The sequence below is a fragment of the Mustela erminea genome, chromosome 18, assembly GCF_009829155.1.
Source record: "Mustela erminea isolate mMusErm1 chromosome 18, mMusErm1.Pri, whole genome shotgun sequence".
In the NCBI taxonomy this organism is placed as follows: Eukaryota; Metazoa; Chordata; class Mammalia; order Carnivora; family Mustelidae; genus Mustela; species Mustela erminea.
This window is the reverse complement of record NC_045631.1, coordinates 26,631,057-26,653,455: the sequence shown is the minus strand read 5'-3', so window position 1 is coordinate 26,653,455 and position 22,399 is coordinate 26,631,057. Positions and strand designations below refer to the sequence as shown.

General features: G+C 34.7%; 1 protein-coding gene across 12 annotated transcripts in view; it reads right to left on the bottom strand.

Annotated features, from left to right (window-relative positions):
- The window catches only part of BCAS3 (BCAS3 microtubule associated cell migration factor), a 587,541-nt gene that overhangs the window by 448,975 nt on the left and 116,167 nt on the right, over positions 1-22,399 (bottom strand). For all 12 annotated transcript variants that reach the window (XM_032320065.1, XM_032320063.1, XM_032320069.1 and 9 more), the window contains exon 8: positions 1,165-1,272. In XM_032320065.1, coding sequence (XP_032175956.1) covers positions 1,165-1,272 — 108 coding nt within the window. The remainder of the gene's footprint in view (positions 1-1,164; positions 1,273-22,399) is intronic.

Sequence of the window (22,399 nt, the reverse complement as noted above, 5' to 3'; positions counted from 1 at the left end):
GAGAACACAAAGGACACTTGAAGAAGAGCTTTCATTATATTTTCCCCAGGTTAAATATATTACCCAGTAGATCCACCCACTCAATAATGCTGATTTTGAATAATTTGATGTGTCATTGGATAATTACATTATCCCAGCAATAATATTTCTGTTTCCTATAATTTTGAGTTTGAAGTATAAATATGCATAATAATTAGATCTCTACTATAAATGGCACCCTATCACTGAACAGCTTTTCTTTGTCCTATTTCATTTTTCTGCTTGAATTCAAATACTTTTATCATTAGTATCAAACCCACATGTTCTTTTAGTTTATATTTGTCAGGTATGTCTTTACCTTCTTTTTACAGCCAACCTTTCTGAGTCATTCTTCGAATCTCTTTAAAATCTAACCTGAGAGTCTTTTATTACAAAATTTATTTTATATTGACACAGCATAAATTATTGTGTTTTCCACATTCCATGTATTTGTTTTTTTATGAGATGTAAGATTTACAGTTTCCATCCGTGACCTCGATCAAGATATTTACCATTGCAGGGCTGCAGTTTTCTCAAATGTAAAAGGAAGTACTGAGTAACAGAGATTCTGAAAGCCCCTATCTTCCCTAATGTTCAGTGGCTATAAACTAATTCTTCATTGTCATTAGGACAGGTTCAACCCAGATCTGAGTATTTTCCTGGAAATGAAAGAAGGAAAATCTGCCTAGTCCATGTTTTAGCTCTACTGAGAAATATAAAGAAATAACAACATTTAAAAGCCATTTTATTGTTCAGAATATGCTTTGTTTTGATGAATGTTAACAGGAAATTTATACTGCATATCACAAACCACAGATCCACATACATTCTATTCATTAACATTATGTTATATATGTAAAAAAGTTCCTCAAAGCAATACTTAATCTTTGTACATTTGCTCAGATACTTTTCATTCTTTTCCATTTCAGTTTTTAAATGCTAGTTATGACTCACTAAACTTAATTCACTAATGGGTCAAGACCGGAAATTTGATAACATTAATTCAGAAATCTTAACCGCTACTCCATTTGGCAGAATTCAGAAGGTATTTTGTGACTTCAAAATCATAGATGGCAAATGATACTAGTAGAGCTCTACCTGCCCGGGAGGTACCTTACTTTGAAAAACACATAAAGAAATGCTTACCGTTTGTTGCAATGGAGATCATAGATAGGTGTCTTAAACTGAATAGACTTGACCATCTCCCCAGTACGAAGTGAATAGAGATCTACACAACAGTAAGGTGGACTTGTGCTTAAAAAAAAAAAAAAAGCCATTATTTTTTTAAAAAGGTGGTAGGGCCAGTAAACTCTACATTTTCAATGATTCATTATGTACTAACACAGTGGCCAACTGAACATAACAACAACCCAAAAAAATCAATTAAAAAATAATTTTAAAAAAAGAACATGTATGGATAAATCTGAAATAAAATACATGGATGATCAATTTAAAAACTCTACATTTTCTTATTAACATGATTATTAAACCCCTAATTAACATAAGGAAATTGATTTGAACTACTAAAAAAATCGTAATATATCCCAATTAACTCATTTCAGAAATATAAAATTTGGGAAAAAGAAAATGAAACTCACCAAATTATTACTATAGAAAAGAAAAAAATCATAAGATTATCTTAATAAATGTAGATATGTATTTGATAAACTTAAAAACTTGTTAATGATAAGAAGTATTTCATTAATCTGATAAATTATAGCAACCTTAAAACTAATAAAAACTATCAACCATATATAATGGTAAAACACTGAAAATCTTCACCCTAAAATCAGAAACTAGAAAAGAATATTCATTATGAAACCACATCTACTCAACATAGTACATAAAGTCCTGTGCATAAGGCAAGAAAATAAATTACTATTCAGAAGAAATAAAGCTGTCATTACTTGCCAAGAACTTGACTGTGTAAGTATAAAACCCAGTAATACAAATCTGTACGTCAAAATATACATAAAGACAACCCCACAAAAGGGGTGCCTGGGTGGCTCAGTATATTAAGCGTTTGCCTTCGGCTCAGGTCATGATCCCAGGGTCCTGGGATTGAGCCCTGAATCCAGCTCACTACTCAGCAGGGAGTCTGCTTCTAAACTCTGCCCCACACCCCCACTGCACTTCTCTCTCTTTCTCTCTGAAATAAATAAAATCTTTAAAAAAAAAAAAAAAAGACAACCTCACAATAAAGATGAACCATTAATATATACGTCATTAATATGGATTGTTAACTCATATATCAATTTACCCAAGTCACTAATAAAACAGCGCTTGTATTTTTATAAATTAAGCACAAACCATTAAAAAATGAAATTTAAAAATATATATGTTGAATATATGAATATACTGAATACCTTGGAATAAATCTTAGATTTTGACATATTTACACAAAAAGAAACAAAACAAAGCAAAATAAACTGAAGTACACATAACACAGGCTGACAGACTTTCTAAATTGATATAGTTCTACCCTAATAAAAAATTGACCAGAATGAGACCTCATTCTAAAATGTATATTGGGGCACCTGGGTGGCTCACGGGGTTAAAGCCTCTGCCTCTGGCTCAGGTCATGATCCCAGGGTCCTGGGAACAAGCCCTGCATTGGGCTCTCTGCTCAGTGGGGAGCTTGCTTCCCCCTCTCTCTCTCTGCCTGCCTCTCCACCTACTTGTGATCTATCTGTCAAATAAATAAATAAAATCTTAAAAAATAAAATGTATATAAGTATCCAGGGGCACTTGGGTGGTTCAGTGGATTAAGCCTCTGCCTTCAGCTCAGGTCATGATCTCAGGGTCCTGGGATCGAGCCCCGCATCGGGTCTGTGCTTGGCGTGGAGCCTACTTCCCCCTCTGTCTCTGCCTGCTCTCTGCCTACTTGTGATCTCTCTCTCTGTGCCAAATAAATAAATAAATACATATTTTTTAAAAAATAATTTTAAAAAATATGCATTCCACGTGATCAGACTTAACTGGAATGGTACAGTAATTAAGACACTGAGTTCCTGACACTAGAACAGATGAACAGATTGATGTTTCCATCTTAACAAAGTAGGAAAAGAATAGCAAGTTAAATCCAATAAAAGTTCAATGAGGGAACTAGTAGTACAATATGAAATGAAATGAAACTGGAGTAAGTAAAAGAAAAAGAATCTATGGAACTAAAGCCTCGTCTTCTGTAACCAATCTAAACCAATCTATAAAGAAACAAATAATTTAAATATCCCAATATCTATAAAAGAAACTGACCTTATAATTTAAAAGTTCTTACAGTGAAATCCTCAAAAATGGCTTCATTTGTAAATTCTATCAATAATTTAAATAAAAATGTTTAGATATCCTACTAAATAAAAACTTAAAAAAGAAAAGGAAAAATAGAACTATCATAACTATCATATGACCCAACAATTCCAACACTGGGTATTTGATGGAAAAAAAAAAAAAAAAAGACTCACTCAAAAGGATATACTATGCACTGCCATGTTCATAGCAGCACTATTTACAACAGTCAGGACATGGAAGCAACCTGTGTCCATCAATGGATAAATGGATGGAGAAAATGTGTTAGATGCAGATATAGATACGCAATGGAGTATTAGTCAGGTATTTTATTTAAAAAAAGAAAAAGGAAATCTTGCCATTTGTAACATGCATAGACCTTCAGGTCATTATGCTGAATGAAACAAGTCAGACAAAAACAAATACTGTATGAATTCACTAATATGTGGAATTCTAAAAAACAAAAAACCTGAACTCATCAATATAGAGAACAGACTAGGAGTTGCCAGAGGTAAGGGTATGCAAAATGGGAGAAGATAGTCAAAAGGAACAAACATCCAATTATAATATTAACAAGTCCTGCAGATGTAATATACAGCATGGTAACTAGAGTTAACAATTCTTTATTATATATTTAAAAGTTGTTAAGAGAGTAGATCTTAAAAGCTCTCACCAAAAGAAAAAAAATGGTTACTGTGTGGTGACAAATGTTAACTAGACTTACTGTGGTCACCATTTTGCAATATATACAAATACCAAATCATTATATCATATACCTGAAGCTAATACAATGTCACAGAGCAATTATATCTCAATTTAAGGGAAAAATAGGTATTATAATACTGGTCTGAGCAAAGAAATACAGGTCAAGGGAACAGAATAGAGAGCCATAAATAAACTCACACATATGGCGAAATGATTTTCACCAAAAAAACCATATAATTAAGCGATGAAAAAAACAGTTTTTGAACAAATGTCGCCTTTAAAAATTAGATATTTGCATGGAAGGAATTAAATTTTCCCCTAACTTACATACAAAAATTAACTCAAAAATGGATCACAGTCTAATATAAGGACCAAACATAAGAACCAAATAGCTTCTAGAACAAAATTTAGATAAAATCTATTTCTTAAACAAGAAAAAGCATGAGTTACAGACATACTGATAACCCAAAATGATCAAAATTATCAACTTTTATATTTAAAAATGAACAAGCAAGTCCCATATTGTGAGGAAATATTTTCAAAAGATGTATCTGACAAAGGGTTTGTATCCAGAACATAAAAAGAACTCTTATCATTCAATAACAATGATACATACAACACATTTTAAAGGCCATAATATTTTAAAAGACACTTTACCAAAGAAGATAAAGAGACATCAACTAAGTGCTTGAAAAGGTGCTGAACAGTGAAATGCACATTAAAACCACTAAACCATTAAGGGATACCACTACACTCACTAGAATGGCTAAAATTTAAAAGGCTGGTAATACAAGAATGCAAAGTAATTAAGATGTCATATATTGCTGTTGGGAATGCAAAATGGCACAGTGACTCTGAAAAATAGTTTAGCAGCTTTTATACATTAAACATACCCTTACCATATGTCACATCTAGGTAATTTGTTATTCATAATAACAAAACATTAATGTAGATTAATAGGTGAATGGATAAACATATTGTGATATACTGAAGCAATGGAATATTATTCAGCAATTTTAAAGAACGAGTTATCCATGCAACAACATAAATGAATCTCAAAACCATTATGAAGTAGAAAAAAGCCAGAAACAGAGTCTACGCACTGCATGAGTCCCTTTCCATGAAAAGGCAGAAAGGTAAAACTATAATCATAGGAAGTAATCAGTGGTTGCCAAGGGGCAGGGAAAGAGGGAAATAACATGAAAAATGTATGGGATGCTGAAAACATTGCTGTGTCTTGATTAGGGAGGATCCTTACACAACTGTATACAACTGGCCAAACTGGAGGATCCTTACACAACTGTATACAACTGGCCAAACCTGAACTTCTATCTATAACACTGACACAAGGCAAAAATTTTTTTCCTAATGTTCCCAACTAATTAATCCAGTCCTCCGCTGAGAAGCAATGAGTTAATAATGAATGAAATCTAACATTTTGCCAGACCAACCGAGAAGAAAAAAACAGCTTGTCACCTTCAATTAGCAGCTCATTATAGCACAGTACACTAGAAACTTGAATTCTGATCATTTCACTGGCTTCCATACAACGTCACAACTGAGATTCTTTCTGCAGAATACCTTCAACAGAAGTGGACAAAACAAATGCTATGAAGGCTCAGTTTAGAGTTGACCAAGCAAGGCTTGGAAGAATTTATATATGGAAAAAAACTCTTATTCAATGACTAACAGAAAAAATTCTTTTAAAACAAGAGTTTTCAGAAAGTCACACATTCATAATGGAGTCATGTTATCTGCCAATGGCACAGTTGTGTACACGCCTGACATATCCTTTTGTTCTCTATTTTTCTCTCTTTTTAAAAGCCTTGACTATTTCCCTGGAACACAACAAGACAATCTTAATTTTCCTCATGGATAGGCTGATGAGAAAGTTTTCCATAACATCACCAGTATGCATGCCCCATAACAGAAAGAACGTATGTTAAACTAAAACTAAAACATACAAACATGAAATAAGCTTTTACTTTGCACTCTAATACACACCAGGAAGTGCCACAAGAAAGCTGTATAGAGAATGAGTCTTCGTTAGACCTCTAGAACTCAAATGGGTTAACATTTTAACAGGTTTGTGTTTCACATTTTAATCATAAAGCTATCAATTAACTTTACAATAAGCTTAATTAATTATTTAAGGGAAAAAAGTTCCATATAGAATTGTTGAGAGCCAAATTTAAAATGTAACCTAATATATTGGAAGCAAACAGCAAAGATTGGAAAGAAATCAGGAATGATACAATTTTTATTACTAAATGGTTGGCTCAGGAAGTCTAACTTGTGGCCCCAGCTTCTCTGTCTTTCCAATACATAGATATCAACATGCATAGTATAAAGTTATGTTGTACTTTTCATGACAAATACAAATACAAATAGAACTGAACACAAATCATCCTTAACTGACCTCTTTGCTAGCTTGTTCTCCAACTAGCTTGCTTTATGGTGAGTAACCAAGAATGTAAGCTGAAAAATTTTGTATCAGAATAATCTGTTACCTATTGTACCCATGACCTATACCCATAAGGGATATTATTAAGCTTTTCTTACAGAGGGAAAACTCCTCCCACAGTCAGTGGTATGGTATTTACACAGTTCATTCATTTCAGTGAGGAGTGCTGATGAGAACTATTTGAAGGGAAATTTTTTTTTAAAGTTTCCATTATTGAAAATACAATGGTTAAATTAAGAATTAAGGAACTGGGCACTTGGGTGGCTCAGTTGGTTAAGCGACTGCCTTCAGCTCAGGTCATGATCCCAGAGTCCTGGGATCAAGTCCATCATTGGGTTCCCAGCTCCGTAAGGAGTCTGCTTCTCCCTCTGACCTTCTCCCCTCTCACATTCTCTCTCTCTCTCTCTCTCAAATAAATAAATAAAATCTTATTTTAAAAAAAGGAACTATAAAACAAAATAGATTTCTTAAAAGAAAAATATTTAAGTATTATAAATATAGAAGATAAACAATAAAATACTAAACATTTCCATCTAAATACCTTGCCTACTTCAGTATACCTTCTCTGTAGTATTTCTCATATTAAAAAACATTAATATAAATATATTTATTAATTTTTTTATTTTTAGAGTTTTTGCTTCACAGCAAAATTGAGTAGAAGATACAGAGATTTTCCACATACTCCTCTTACCATTCATGCATAGAATACCCTTTATCAACATCCCCCATCAGAATGGAATGTTTGCTATAACTGATGAACCTATAATGACATACAATCACCCAAGTCCACAGCTTACATAAGTGTTCACTCTTGGTATTACACATTCAATAGATTTGGACAAATTTATAATGATGTATATCCAACATTAGAGTATCATAAAGAATAAACTCATTACCCTAAAATTCCTGTATGCTTTGCCTATTCACCCCTCCTTCAATTACCCTTGCAAACAGTGATCTTTTTACTATCTCCACAGTTTTGCCTTTACCAGAGTAGAACTGAAATCACAGAAGATGTAGTCTTTTCAGACTGACTTCTTTCACTTAGCAATATGCATTTAACTTTCCTCCATTTCTTTTTATGGCTTAATAGCTCATTTTAGTCCTGATCAACATTCCATTACTCAGATGTACCACAGTTTCTTTACCCATTCATTCACTGAAGGGTATCTTGATGGTTCCATGTTCTTGTAATTATAAATAAAACTAATATAAACACTTGTGTGCACTTTTTTGTGCAAATATAAATTTTCTACACCTCTGGGTAAATACCAAGCAAGGTAATTTCATTCATCATATGGTAAGAGTTTAGCTTTGTATGAAATTGCCAAACTATCAAAGTGGTTTTACTATTTTGCATTCCTACCAGAAATGAATGAGCATTCCTATTGCTCTACAGCCTTACCAGCATTTGATGTTATCAGTTTTCTGGAGTTTGGCCATTCTAACAGGTGTGTAGTAGTATCTCATAACTGTTTCAATTTGAATGTCCCTGATGACTTATAAGATATGGAGCATATTTTCATATGCTCATTTGACATCTATACATTGGAGGTGAGGTGAGGTCTTTTGCCCCATTTTTAATCAGGTTTTTCATTTACTTTTGTTGGATTTTGAGAGATCACTATATATTTAGATACCTGCCCTTTGTTAGATGTGTATTTTCCAAGTGTTTTCTCCCAATCTGTGTTTCATATTCTCATTCTATTGACAGTGTTTTCGAAGAGCAGAAGTATTGATTTTAATGATACCCAACTTTTTTTTTTAAGATTTTTTTGTTTATTTATTTGACAGATCACAAGTAGGCAGAGAGGCAGGCAGAGAGAGAGAGGAGGAAGCAGACTCTCTGCTGAGCAGAGAGCCCGATGTGGGGCTCGATCCCAGGACCCTGGGATCATGACCCGAGCCAAAAGCAGAGGCTTTAACCCACTGAGCCACCCAGGCACCCCGATATCCAACTTTTGTTCAGAAAATTGAATCTGTGAAATATAAGATAAACATCCAAAACATTTCTAGAATGAAAGGAAATTAATAAAAGGGATGAAATGGAAAAAATCAGATAAAAAGAACTGAACGTAGAGATTCAATTTATGGAAATACATATTATTGAAGAAATTCTGCCTTAAGACTGTATCATCTATCCCCACCTGAGTTTCCAACCTGCCACCCTATGCTATTTCTTACCTTTGGGCCTCCACAATCATGTAAGCCAATTCCTTTAAAAGAAAATCATGTTGAATCACTGCATTTTACACCTGAAACTAATATAACATTGTATGTTAACTATACCAGAATTAAAATAAAATAACTTCTTAAAGAAAGAAAACTCCAGAAACCAATACTGTACTGTATGTTAGCTTAAAAAAATTTAAATTAAAAACAAAATTAAATTAAATTAAAATTAAAATTAAATGAAAGAGAAAGAAAAACCATGTGTATGGGTGTGGGTGTGTACACTGAACTGGGTAATCAAGAATATACTATACATGCCCAAAGCTGGATGTTTGCTCAAAAAAGAACTTCAAGGACACAACTTGTATCTCTGGCTGGCCCTTTAAGTCTGCAACAAGCTGGAGATGAAGGCTAAAGCAGTGTTATAGATGCCATCACTATGGACTCAAGGACCATCCCAGCTCTGTACCAATTTGCAAATGTTGGAGTATTTCTTTTTTCTTATTGGTGTCTGTCATGTAAGAACATCTCCGTCAGGTCACTGCCTGACCACCAAGATAACAGCGATTTCAGTAATCACATAAGACAATAAACATAGGCTTTACAGAGAGTTTGGAAAAGCCACTAAACAATGGGTGGATACTGGCAAAAACAGCATACTCTAGGGAAGAGGACAATCTGATGTTCAGAGCTGCAGATTACAATATTCAAATGCCCACTGTATAACAAAAAATTTCAAGGCACACAAAAAAACATGAAAGGATGGCCTATTCATAGAAATAAATGGAGGGAAACATTGAGGAAGCCCAGATATTACACTTAGTATACAAAGAATTTATATCAACTGACTTAAATATCATACTCAAAAAGCTAAAAGAAAATAGGAGGATAAACTAACAAATTGAGAAAATCAGTAAAAATCTAGGAATTATGAAACAGGAACCACATAGAAATAATGGAACTGAAAAGTACAATAATTAAAATGGAAAACACAGTAAAAGTTTCAGAACTGTATCTGAGTATCAGAATAGGCAGAAGACAGAATGTGCAAATTTGAAAATAAGACAACTGAAATAACACATCAGAGGAAATTAAAAAGAATGAAGAAAAATTAACACAGCTTACGAGCAACATTATAAGTCAACTAAACGTAACCAACTTATAGAAGACTCCACCCAACAGAATACACATTCTTATGAAGTACACATGGAACGTTCTACAGGCTACACCATATGTTAGCCACATAACAAGTCTGAATAAATTCAAAAACAATGAAAACAAGCTTTCTAACCAAAATGGAATGAAATTGCTAATCAAAACCAGAAGGAAAACTGGAAATTCACAAATATGTTGAATTAAACAATAACCTCTTAAATAACCACTAGGCCACAAATATGTGGAATTAAATAATAAACTCCTTAACAATCAGCACCACATTAATGGAATGCAGTGGGGGTGGGGGGAGACTCATGATTATTTGAACTGATAGAGAAAAAGCATTTCCCAAAATTCAACATCCTTTCACGATAAAAAAAAAATGTAAGAAATTAGGAATTAAAGAAAATTTCCAAATATGATAAAGGGCATTTATAAAACACCCACGGCTAATGTTATACTCAATGGTAAAAGACTGAATGCTTTCCCCGTAAGGTTAGGAAGAAGAAAAGGATGCCCACTTTTAATACTGCTATTCAACATTGTGTTGAAAAATCTAGCAAAAGCAATTAGGCAAGAAAAAAATATTAAAAATCTTATAAGTTGGATAAAAAGATTTACTAACTCACTCTATTCACAGATAACATGATCCAATATATTAAAAAATCTCAAAGAATCCACAAAATAATACTAGAAATGATAAATTCCAGAATGTTGGAAGGTCCAAGATCAACACATGTAAAACAGCAATTATCAATCCAAAAGAGAAATTAAGAAAGCAGTTTCATTAACAAGAGCAATGCAATATCTATCAAAATTCCAATTTCTGCCCCTTTTTGCAGAAATGAAAAGCAAACCTAAAAGCAAATTGAATTGCAAGGGGCCCCAAATAGCCACACAGTACTGAAAAAGAACAAACCTGGCAAACTCACATCTCCCAATTGCAAAACTTACAATAAAGATATTTTAATCAAAACACTGTGATACTGACATAACATCAGATATATAAACCAATGGAACAAAATTCTGATTCTAGTATCAGTTAGTTTTCAAAAAAGGTGCCAAATCTATTCAATGGAGGAAAAAGACAGTATCTTCAAGAAGTGGTTCTGGGTAAACTAAAAGTCTATCTGCAAAAGAATTAGGTTGGACCCCTATCTTATATCATAACTAAAAATTAACTCAAAATAGATTAAAGACCTAAATATAAGATCTAAAACTATAAAACTCTCAGAAGGAAATATAGAGATAAATCTGCAGGACCTTGGATTTGGCAATATTCTTAAACATGATACCAAAAGCAAAAGCAACAAAAGAAAAAAATACATAAATTGGTTTACATCATACTGAAAACTCTGTGCATCAAAGGACATTATCAGGGGCACCTGGGTGGCTCAGCTGGTTAAAGCATCTGCCTTCAGCTCAGTCATGAACTCAGGATCTTGGGATCAAGCCCTGCCTCTGGCTTCCTGATCAGCCGGTGGAAGGGAGGCTGAAGGGGGAAGCGGGGCGGTGTCTGCGTGTGCTTCTCCCTCTCCCACTTCCCTTCCCCCACTCACTTTCTCTTTCTTTCTCTCTCAAATAAATAAATATTTTTTTTAAAAAGGACATTATCAAGAAAGTGAAAAAACTTAGAGAAGATATTTGTAAATGATTTATCAGATAAAGGGGTAATATCTAAAATCTATACAGAAGTTATTAAACTCAACACCCAAAAAAGCAAAGAGTCCAGTCAATCAATGGGTAGAAGACATGAAGAGACATTTCTCCAAAGATTTACAAATGGCTAAAAGACACATGAAAAAAATGCTCAACATCACTTGGTATCAGGGAAATGCCAATCAAAACCACAATGAGATAGCACCTCATACTGGTAAGAATGCCGAAAATTAACAAGTCAGGAAACAAATGTTGGTGAGGATGCAGAGAAAAGGCAGCCCTCTTACACTGTTGGTGGCAAGGCAAACTGGTACAGCCACTCTGGAAAACAGTAAGGAGGTTCCTCAAAAAGTTAAAAATAGAACTACCCTACGACCCAACAACTGCACTACTAGGTATTTATCCAAAGGACACAAAAACAGTGATTTGAAGAAGCACATGCACCCCAATGTTTATAGTAGCAATGTCCACACAATTGCCAAAATATGGAAAGAGCCCAGATATCCACTGATGAATGAATGGATAAAGAAGATTTGGTAGATATATATAGATATAGCTATATATATTCAATGGAATATTACTCAGCCATCAAAAAGAATGAAATCTTGCCATTTGCAATGACAAGATGGAACTAGAGTGTGTTATGCTAGGTGAAATAAGTCAGAGAAAGACAAATACTATATGATTTCACTCATCTGTGTAATTTAAGAAACAAAACAGAGAACACAGGGGCAGGAAAGGAAAAACAAGATAAATACAGAGAGAGGGGTAAACCAAAAGGACTCTTTACTCTAGGGAACAAACTGAGGGCTGCTGGGGCTGAGGTGAGGGATTGGGATAATTGGGTGATGGGCATTAAAGAGGGCACATAATGTAATGAACACGGGGTGCTATATGCAACTGATGAATCAGTTAAAAAGAATGTGAAAAGACAACCTAAAAAATATGAGACAATAATTGTAAATCAGAGATCAGATAAGAGCCAAGTACCCAGAATATAATGAACTCTTACTATTCAATAAAAAGAAGACAAACAACCCATACTCACAAAAGGACAAAGGATACAATTAGACATTTCTCCAAAGAAGACAGATATATGGCCGGCAAACATATGAAAAGATGCTTAACATCATTAGTTATTAAGGAAATGCAAATCAAAACCACAATGAGATACCACTTCCCACCCACTAGGTTGGTTGTAATGAAACAACTGAAAAAGAGCAAGAATTGGCAAGGATGTAGGGTGGAACCCTGGTCCAATGCTGGTGGGAATGTCAAATGGTGCAGCCCCTGTGGAAAACAGTTTGATGGCTCTTCAAAAAGCTAGACACAGAACTACCATCTAACCCAGTAATTCCATTCCTAGGTGTATATTCATGAGACATGAAAGCATATGTCCACAGAAAAACATATACATGAGCATTCATATGAACATTATTCATAACAACCACAAAGTAGAAATAACCTAGACATCCCTTAACTGATGAAAGCATAAACAAATTGTGGTCTACACATACAATATTATTTGGCCTTAAAATGGAATGAAGTTACAATTATATGACATTCTGGAAAAGGCAAATTTATGGAGACAGTAAAAAGATCAGTGCTTGCCAGAAGTTAGGAAGGGATGAATAGGCAGAACATAAAGGATTTTTAGAGCAGTGAAAATACTCTGCTTGATACAATAATGATAGATAACACACCATTACCTGGTCTAGGAAACACAGTAAGATTTTTGAGCAAGGCAGTGGGTGGGGACATCTGTGTGTTATCTATTCAACCATATTGACAGAAAAAGCTGATAAATAAGTAGAAAATGATAACTTAACCTAGAGAATAGAACAGAGGACAGAACCTTGGGAAACAATGATGGTTCAAAAATATTACAATATTTTTATCCTTATTAACATTATTTTCAGATCTCCAATATACTGTGATCTTGTTCAAGCCACTAACAACAACGTATCATTCATTTCTCATGACCTCGTCATGTGCCTAGAACATAGTACACCATCAATTAATATTTTTGGAGGAGTAATCAGAGTGGATGAAAGAAAAACAAGATGTTCAGAAATAGAGTGTAATGAGCAGTGCCCACAGTTAGGGACTATAGGCATGGGGATTTGTGATCTATTTCATGGTATCACACTCAAAGGTTACGAACCTAAAAATCTATCTACTTTGCCATAGTAATCTCCCTAAACAATATCTCTAATCATTTATTCCTTTTTCAGAAACTATCAAAGACACCCCACTGTCAACCTTTCATCTAAGCAATGATACTGACTCAATTTTTTTTTTTAAATATTTAGTCGACACTCTCTTCTTTCAACTTGTACTCTAGCTCATGTACCATTAGTGCCTTTTTTACTCATGGTCTCTATCTACCTATTCCCGTCTCTACACACCTATTTCTCCAAAATTCTTCAGACTAACTACAATGCTTGCTTCTTTCTTTGAAATACCATAATACTTTACCCATCAGGTCAATTAAAGGATCTGCCAGCCATAACCAACTTAATAAGAAATGACCTACTAACCATTCCATGAGTAGTCAGCAGTCTTGAAAGGCCATGCTCTTTACTACAAAGGCCCTCCCCTTATATGACCAGAGAAGGCATCTAACATAAGGTCAAGCAACTTATGGATAGGTGTAAAGTATTAAACTGTATCCATATAGAGATATACCACAGTACCTTGAAAAGGAAAACAAAAAAAGAAAAAAATGAACTATATTCAGAGAACAGAGGATTATAGGTGATGGCAGTATATCCTAATGCCTCATATATCACACATTTAAAATGGTTAAAGATCAACAAATTTATAGAGCAATATGGAAGTAAACAATGAACAAAAAAAGTATCAAAATTGGGTTTCATTCTCAGAATGATGGAAGAGAACCATTGCCTTTTATTTGAATTCACTTGATAAATTTAATTAGTTATCTCTGTTCTAGCCAATCTGAACAAAACAGGCCAAAGTTCTTTCCTTCATTGAGCATATTCTAGTAGATGAAGACTAATATAAACACATAAATAAGTGAAATAAACCAAATGATAAGTATAGATGAACAGTATGAATAAAGAAAAACACAGGAGGTTAGGAGAGGAAGTACAGGGGAGGAAGGTCTTATGAGGATTAGAGAGAAAGAATTAGAAATGATCTGGGAGTACTGGTTTCTTCTGATGACTAATGTGAACCTATACAAATGGCACAGTGTCATGATGGTCACAAGGTATATAACAGCAGTGTGACTAAGAGCGTAGAGAGAAGAGCAAAAGAGTACATCTCGTCTGGAGTATGGAGATGAGTTCTCCTCTTAACTTCACTGAACAATGATCAAGACACCACAGAAAAAGGAATTATATGTTTTAAGCCAATTTTTAAAAAATGAATACTACATGGGGTGCCTGTGTGGCTCAGTGGGTTGGAGCCTCTGCCTTCGGCTCAGGTCATGGTCCCAGGGTGCTGAAATCGAGCCCCGTGTCGGGCTCTCTGCTCAGCAGGGAACCTGCTTCCCCCCCACCCCACCTACTTATGATCTCTGTCAAATAAATAAATAAAATCTTTTTTTAAAAAATGAATACTACAGGGGCACCTGGGTGGCTCAGTGGGTTAAGCCTTCAGCTCAGGTCATGATCTCAGGATCCTGGGATCGAGCCCCGCATCAGGCTCTCTGCTCAGTAGGGAGCCTGCCTCTCTGCCTACTTGAGATCTCTCAATCTCTCTCTCTGTTAAATAAATAAATAAAATCTTTTAAAAAAATGAATACTACATAAAACAAAGTAATCAAAAAAAACACAGAAAAATTAACAAAACTATGAGAATACAAAAATCTAATTAAGGGAGTATTATTAGGAAATTGTGACTTCTGAAAGAAAAGCCAGGCTGTAGATATAGAGGAATTTATCTTCAATACAATGGCAGAATGCGAGGATATAAAAGAAAAGAGCTTAGGAAATGGACACTAGAGTAGGAATAAAAAAGAGGGAGAGGATACTACATCTCAATAAAAAAAGAGAAAAGTGGAGGAAGGAACTATGTCCCACCATGAGAAGTCACAGAGAAGCCCTATTCCACAGAGTATATGGAATATTGGGAAGTAGAGGGAAAGGGGCTTAGAACTAGCTACGGTCAGATTCCTAAATAGAAAGTTGAAAAATTGCATTAGCACACTTTCTATTTTCTATCACCATACAGGCAAGGGCCATCTTGGCCCCAGAAGTTAGCACCAGAGTAATAGGGGCCAATACTACTACATATGATATGTTATGAAGTAGCATCGACAGTATGGCTGTCCACTACCAATAAACTGAAATTCCACTGCCATCAAAAAGGGAGGTGGGTGGGAGGGATGGATTAAATAGGTGATTAGGATTAAGGAGTGCACTTCTGATGAGCACTGGGTGTTGTATCTATATGTCTGCTGCCTTAAGACATTAAGGCTGTCATAATTTCTTACACAGCAACAGATAACCAATACAGGCATTCTCCCTCTTCTGCACACAATGACCTTTAGATATAGTACAATCCTAGTCAAAAAGCAGTAGGATTTTTTTTCTAACTGGAATTTAAATAAAAACTTTAAAAAAAAAACCACGAGTAGGAATTTTAATGGAAATATAAAAGTTTAAATCCTTCTGCCATTCATTGTACTTCAAAAATAACATCAGGTTGTCTTTTCACTTACTGTATTTGAAAATTAAATTTGAGCAATGTATCTAGAGTTATGATTTACTGACTACTAGCATATTAGTTTCTTAAAGTAGAATATGAATAATTATGCTAAACCAATATATATTTCAATAATTTTTTTAATTTTCCAATATAAACTATTCTGAAACAAATCTGAGTGGACTTCCATTTCTCAGGTTCTTCTGTTACACTAACATTGTTGGTATCCTAATTCATTTTTTATTAAGACAACAGAGATAGTTTCCAAAATAATAAAACTGGAAACCTACTGAGCATTAAGCACTTTGTTTTAAAAGATTTTATTTATTTATTTGAGAGAGAGAGATAAGTAGGCAGAGAGGCTGGCAGAGAGAGAGGGGGAAGCAGGCTCCCTGCTAAGCAGAAAGCCCGATGCAGGGCTCGATCCCAGGACCCTGAGACCAAGACCTAAGCCAAAGATGCCCCACATTAAGCTCTTTTAATTGAAGAGCTATCTTAATTTTCTGAGGTTATATCAAATTGTTCTTAATAAATTGAGTTTGTACAGTTAGAAGATTTGGTCAAGTATATATAACCATATCCTTTGGTTGAATGATCATCAGAACTCTCAACCCATCACACCTCAGAATTTTTATATACAAATAATACTAATACATGTTATAAACATGGGGAAACATTCTGACAGTTTGTTTCAGATTCAACAATTACTACATAAGGAAAAAAAGCCAACAGTGAAGCTGGCCAAATGAACCATTAAAGGAGCACGAATTGGTCAAAGAATAGAAATTAAATACGATCTTTAGGTCTGTAAAGTTAAGTCCTCCTATTGAAGTATATCTTTCCATGGAAGAATCAGTAATACCTTCCCATGTCAAAATGAGGTTATTGCCATCTAGAAAATGAGGAGTGACCCAGGTATCTCGGCCTTTTTTTGTGAAGATTTAGTAGGATATTGAGTACTTTAGCATTTTTGTAATAACGTGGGAACAAATTATGACATCACAACATTACACTTTATCTCTGAAACTTAAAGACTGCCTAAACAAATAATACAGTATTAAGCTCCTAAGCTCAAATTTATAAATCTCTATCAAATATATTTTTAGCTTTAAATTTATTTAAGTTCAATTTAGTTATCATACAGTGTAGTATTAGTTTCAGGTGTAGAATTTAGTGATTCATCAGTTGCATATAACACCCAGTGCTCATTATATCAAGTGCCTTCCTTAATGCCCATCACTCAATTACCCCATCCCTCCACCCACCTCCTCTCCAACAACCTTCAGTTTGTTTCCTATAGTTAGCCTCTTAAATTTTGAGTCTCAGAATCCACTTTCAATTTTTATAACAATATGTTTTTTGTTTATTTTCATGTATTTTATTAGAATCATAGCCATTTCTTACCATGGACAATGTTTTCAAAATAGTTTTTTGTAATGTAATACCATGAGCATCATGTTTAAGCAATGTGAAATATGGCTTTTATGATTTGAAAACTCTAAACATTAATACCATTTTCCTTTTACAAAGACTTTTATTATTTCTATTCATGATATTTAACAGATTGAATCAAAATTAGGAAAAGCGGAGCAAAGTATTTGAGAAAGTGACATTTTCCAAGAATGTGCATGTATAAAGTGAAACACAAAATAGCAAAGACATTTTAAATCTACCACAAATTGCAAGAAGCATGGAAACACTTATTTTTAAATGGGAAAAAGCTGCACAACCTTCAACATGTGTTACTGAATCTAATCCTTTAAATATAAGAGGAAAATTTTTGATAGTATTACATTATTTGTATTCTTATTCAGCTCTCAAAGAACAAAAGCCAGTTGGGTCACGTTTTTTATAAGTAATTAAAAAGAAAACCAAAGAAATGGAAACTTACCATATTAAAAGCTAAATTTGTGATTAGCCTAGTTAATAATACAATTTTTCTTCTGTAAAGTGCTAAATAAACACTGGCTAATTAAAACTTCCAATACTCCCGTAAGTTAAGAGAGTTATATTAACAATGCTTTTACATGAGGAGGCAATCCTGCAGAAAAGAGTAATATCTCCACATAAAAACACAAGGTAATGTTAGAATTAAGGTTAGAATCTGATGTTCTTCAATCTTCATCTCACATGCCATTAGGAGGCAGCCAAAGGCATAATACACTTTTTTTTGTTGTTTTTATGTTTAAATTATTTATTTATTTATTTATTTATTTGATAGAGAGCACAAGTAGGCAGAGAGGCAGGCAGAGAGAGAGGGGAAGCAGGCTCCCCGCTAAGCAGAGAGCCCAATTTGGGGCTCGATCCCAGGACCTGAGCCGAAGGCAGAGGCTTTAACTCACTGAGCCACCCAGGTGCCCCCACTGTATTTTTTAAAATAAGTTTCTATCGGGGTGCCGGGTGGCTCAGTCAGTTAAGCATGTGCATTCAGCCAGGTCACAATCCCAGGGTCCTGGGATGGAGTCCCTCTGCAGGCTCCCTGCTCAGCAGGTAGTCTGCATCTCCCTCTCTCTCTACCTCTCCCGCTGCTCATTCTCTCTCTCTCTCTGCCAAATAAATAAAACCTTTAAAAAAAAATAAAATAAAATAGGGCACCTGAGTAACTGAGTCAGTTAAGCGTCTGCCTTCAGCTCAGGTCATGATCCCAGGGTCCTGGGATCAAGCCCCGTGTCAGGCTCCCTGCTCAGCGGGAAGTCTGCTTCTCCCTCTCCCCCTCCTCCTGCTTGTATTCCCTCTCTCACTGGTCTCTCTGTCAAATAAATAAATAAAAGCCTTAAAATTTTTTTTAAATTAAAAAAATAAATTAAAACCATAAACATAGCACTTAAAATTTTATTTAGAAAAAATTTTCAAAAATTTTACTGTGGAGTAGAGGTTAACACACTATGTCCCAAATCCAACCCCTACTACTAGTTTCAGCGGAACACAGCTACACCCATTTATTTATTTATTTATCTTCTAAGGCTGAGTTCAGTAGTTGCCACAGTGACTACATACTCCACTAAGTTGAAAATATTTTGTATATGGCAAAAAAGAAAAACTTTACTGACACCTGATCTATAGTTTTTTATTCTAATGTAACGGAGCTGCTTTACAGTCTTTCTCAAGGGTCTTCTATTATTTGCTTCAGTCACTGTAGGGGAATATGAGGTGAGCCTGAGTTCCTAAAATATAGAAATTGTACAATGATATATTGTGGGAATCACCATTCTGATACTTGACGTTTCCTTCATTATATTATTTTGCTTCTCTTATTTGGGAACCATGCTATATTCTAATTTTCCTTCCATTTTCCTCTAGCTCCCATTTTATTCAGTTTTCTATCTATTCTCCCTTCTGTACCTTCCAATTTCTCCATCAATCCTGTGACAAATTTGTGGGGTTTTTTTTCTTTCTATTTCTTTCCCTTCTATTATCTCACCCTGTCTTCCCTGGATTCTTGTATTTCTGGTTTGTGCTCTTCCTTCAGGGAGAAAGTTAATTAAATTATAAAAAATAATTGTAAAATGTTTGCTTACAGTTATCAACTGCTTCACAGCAACATAATCTACTGATTGTTCTTCACTTACCGTAACTTTTTTTTTTTTTAAAGATTTTATTTATTTGACAGACATAGATCACAAGTAGGCAGAGAGGCAGGCAAAGAGGGAGAGAGGAGGAAGGAGGCTCCCTGCAGAGCAGAGAGCCCGACTCGGGGCTTGATCCCAGGACCCTGAAATCATGACCTGAGCTGAAGGTAGAGGCTTTAACCCACTGAGCCACCCAGACGCTCCAACTTACCGTAACTTTTAACTAAGTTCTCAATCCATCCATTTCACATGTTTTCTTTTTTTATTTTACTTTATTTATTTGACACAGAGAGAGAGAGATCACAAGCAGGCAGAGAGTCAGGCAGAGAGAGAAGGGGAAGCAGGCTCCCCGCTGAGCAGAGAGCCCAACATGGGGCTTCATCCCAGGACCCTGAGAACACAATCTGAGCTGAAGGCAAAGGCTTAACCCACTGACCCACCCAGGTGCCCCATTTCACGTAAGTTTTCAAAGATAAAGTTGTTCATGGTATTGTTTATTATCCTGGAGTAATAAATGTTAGGTGATCAGACACCTTACAGAGATGTAATAAGCAGGGATTCCTTTACAATACAGACATAGGTAAGTAAGTTTAGAGGCAGAGGAGAAAGAGTCTAAGACAATTCCAAATAGACTGGATTAAAGTTCTAGAAAAATAAATGGGTGATGGGGATTAAAAGTGCAATTGTGATGAGCACCGGGTGCTGTATGGAAATGTTGAATCATTATACTGTACACCTGAGATCACTATATTGTACACCTGAAACTAATATTATACTCTATGTTGACTGGAATTTAAAGAGAACAGGTTTGATAATCTGCTAAATATGAAAGGGGCTTAAGTTATGAGTTTTTATAACAGCTAGTTTGCCATCTTTTGTTATATCTATTTATTAAATACATACACTTACTAATACGAGTTTCACCATTCAAATCTAAATAGTTCAACTTTTCTGGCATCTGCTAAAATAGATAAGGTAAGATTTCCATTACATAAAATGAAAACAGGGTTAAAGTTAAATCACTTGAGAAAAGAACAAAATCCTCTAAGTTTCCAGGAAGTTATTTAGTCTCATTTCCCAAAAACACAAAATACAAGTTTATAAGCCTGTCAAATACCTCTCCTAAGTTTCAGATCTAGGGACCTGCTCCCCATACATAACAATATTAATACAAATCAGGACATTTTAAAACAGGTTTTAAGTAGACTAATTAGGTACAAGCAAAACATTTTTTTCAAACAAAACATATTTATGACTTTACTACATAACCTGACCTAATATGAAGTAGTATATAACTCTGTAGAGAATATAAACTAAAACCCTAACACACAGGAAGCATTTTATTTCAAAGCTATCATATACCATTATATAATGCTAAAAATGATGTATGACAATTCATAATATACATGTGAGATATTTATAAATAACATTAATGATTCATATTATTATCTGCAACATTTCCAAGGACAGCAACAGAATTTTAAGATTTTATTTATTTATCTATAGGACAAAGAGAGAGAGAACACAAATAGAGCAGAAGGCCGAGGGAGAAGCAAGCTCCCTGCTGAGCAGGGAGCCTGATGTGAGGCTCGATCCTAGGACCCTGGAATCATGACCTGAGCCAAAGGCAGACATTTAACCAAGTGAGCCACCCAGGTACCCCAATTATAGAATTTTGAACATATAATTAGTTTATTCTAACAAGTGAGGAAAATAACTGCCCACTAATTCTCCCAGAATATTTTCCATGTTTTTAAATCACTTAGAGATATTAAAACATTCTTAATGAAGGAATGCAAAGGGACTAAACAAAGTTAATGTCATCTGTATATTTCACAGACATATCAGCCCTTTCATGCAAAAGAACTATGTTTTGCAGAAACTACATCTTGCTTATTGTTATATGTTGAATACAGTACTATCTTTTTTTTTTAAGATTTTTATTTATTTATTTGATAGAGAGAGATCACAAGTAGGCAGAGAGAGAGGGGGAAGCAGGCTCCCCGCTGAGCAGAGAGCCCGATGTGGGGCTCGATCCCAGGATCCTGAGATCATGACCTGAGCTGAAGGCAGAGGCTTAAACCACTGAGCCACCCAGGCACCCCTACAGTACTATTTCTAAAATAAAAAGAATCAATTAAGTATTAAGAAAACTGGGACACCTGGGCAGCTCAGTCGGTTAAGCAGCTGCCTTCAGCTCAGGTCACAATCCCAGGGGTCCTGGGATCAAGCCTTACATTGGGCTCTCTGCTCAGCAGGGCACCTGATTCTGCCTCTCCCTCTGCCTGCTGTTCCCTCTGCTTGTGCTTTCTGTCAAATAAATAAATAAAATCTTTCAAAAAGAAGAAAAGAAACTAGCTTACTTTAAAAAAGGAATTAAGAAAACTAATATTATCAATTAATTATTCTATATAATACTATAATGATGATACATATCATCATGCATTTGTCCAAAACCACAGAACATACAACACCTGAACTAAAACCTACGTAAACTATGAACTTCAGGTAATTATATGTCAATGTAGGTTCATCAAGTGTAACAAATGTACTCTGGTGGAGGGTGTTGATAATTGGGGAAGTTATGCATGTACAGGAGAAATCTCTATATCTACCCTCAGTTAAAATTTGCTCTAAGTCTAAAACTGCTCTAAAAAATAAAATCTATTTAAGAAAAAGTAAAAACTAAAGAAATTCA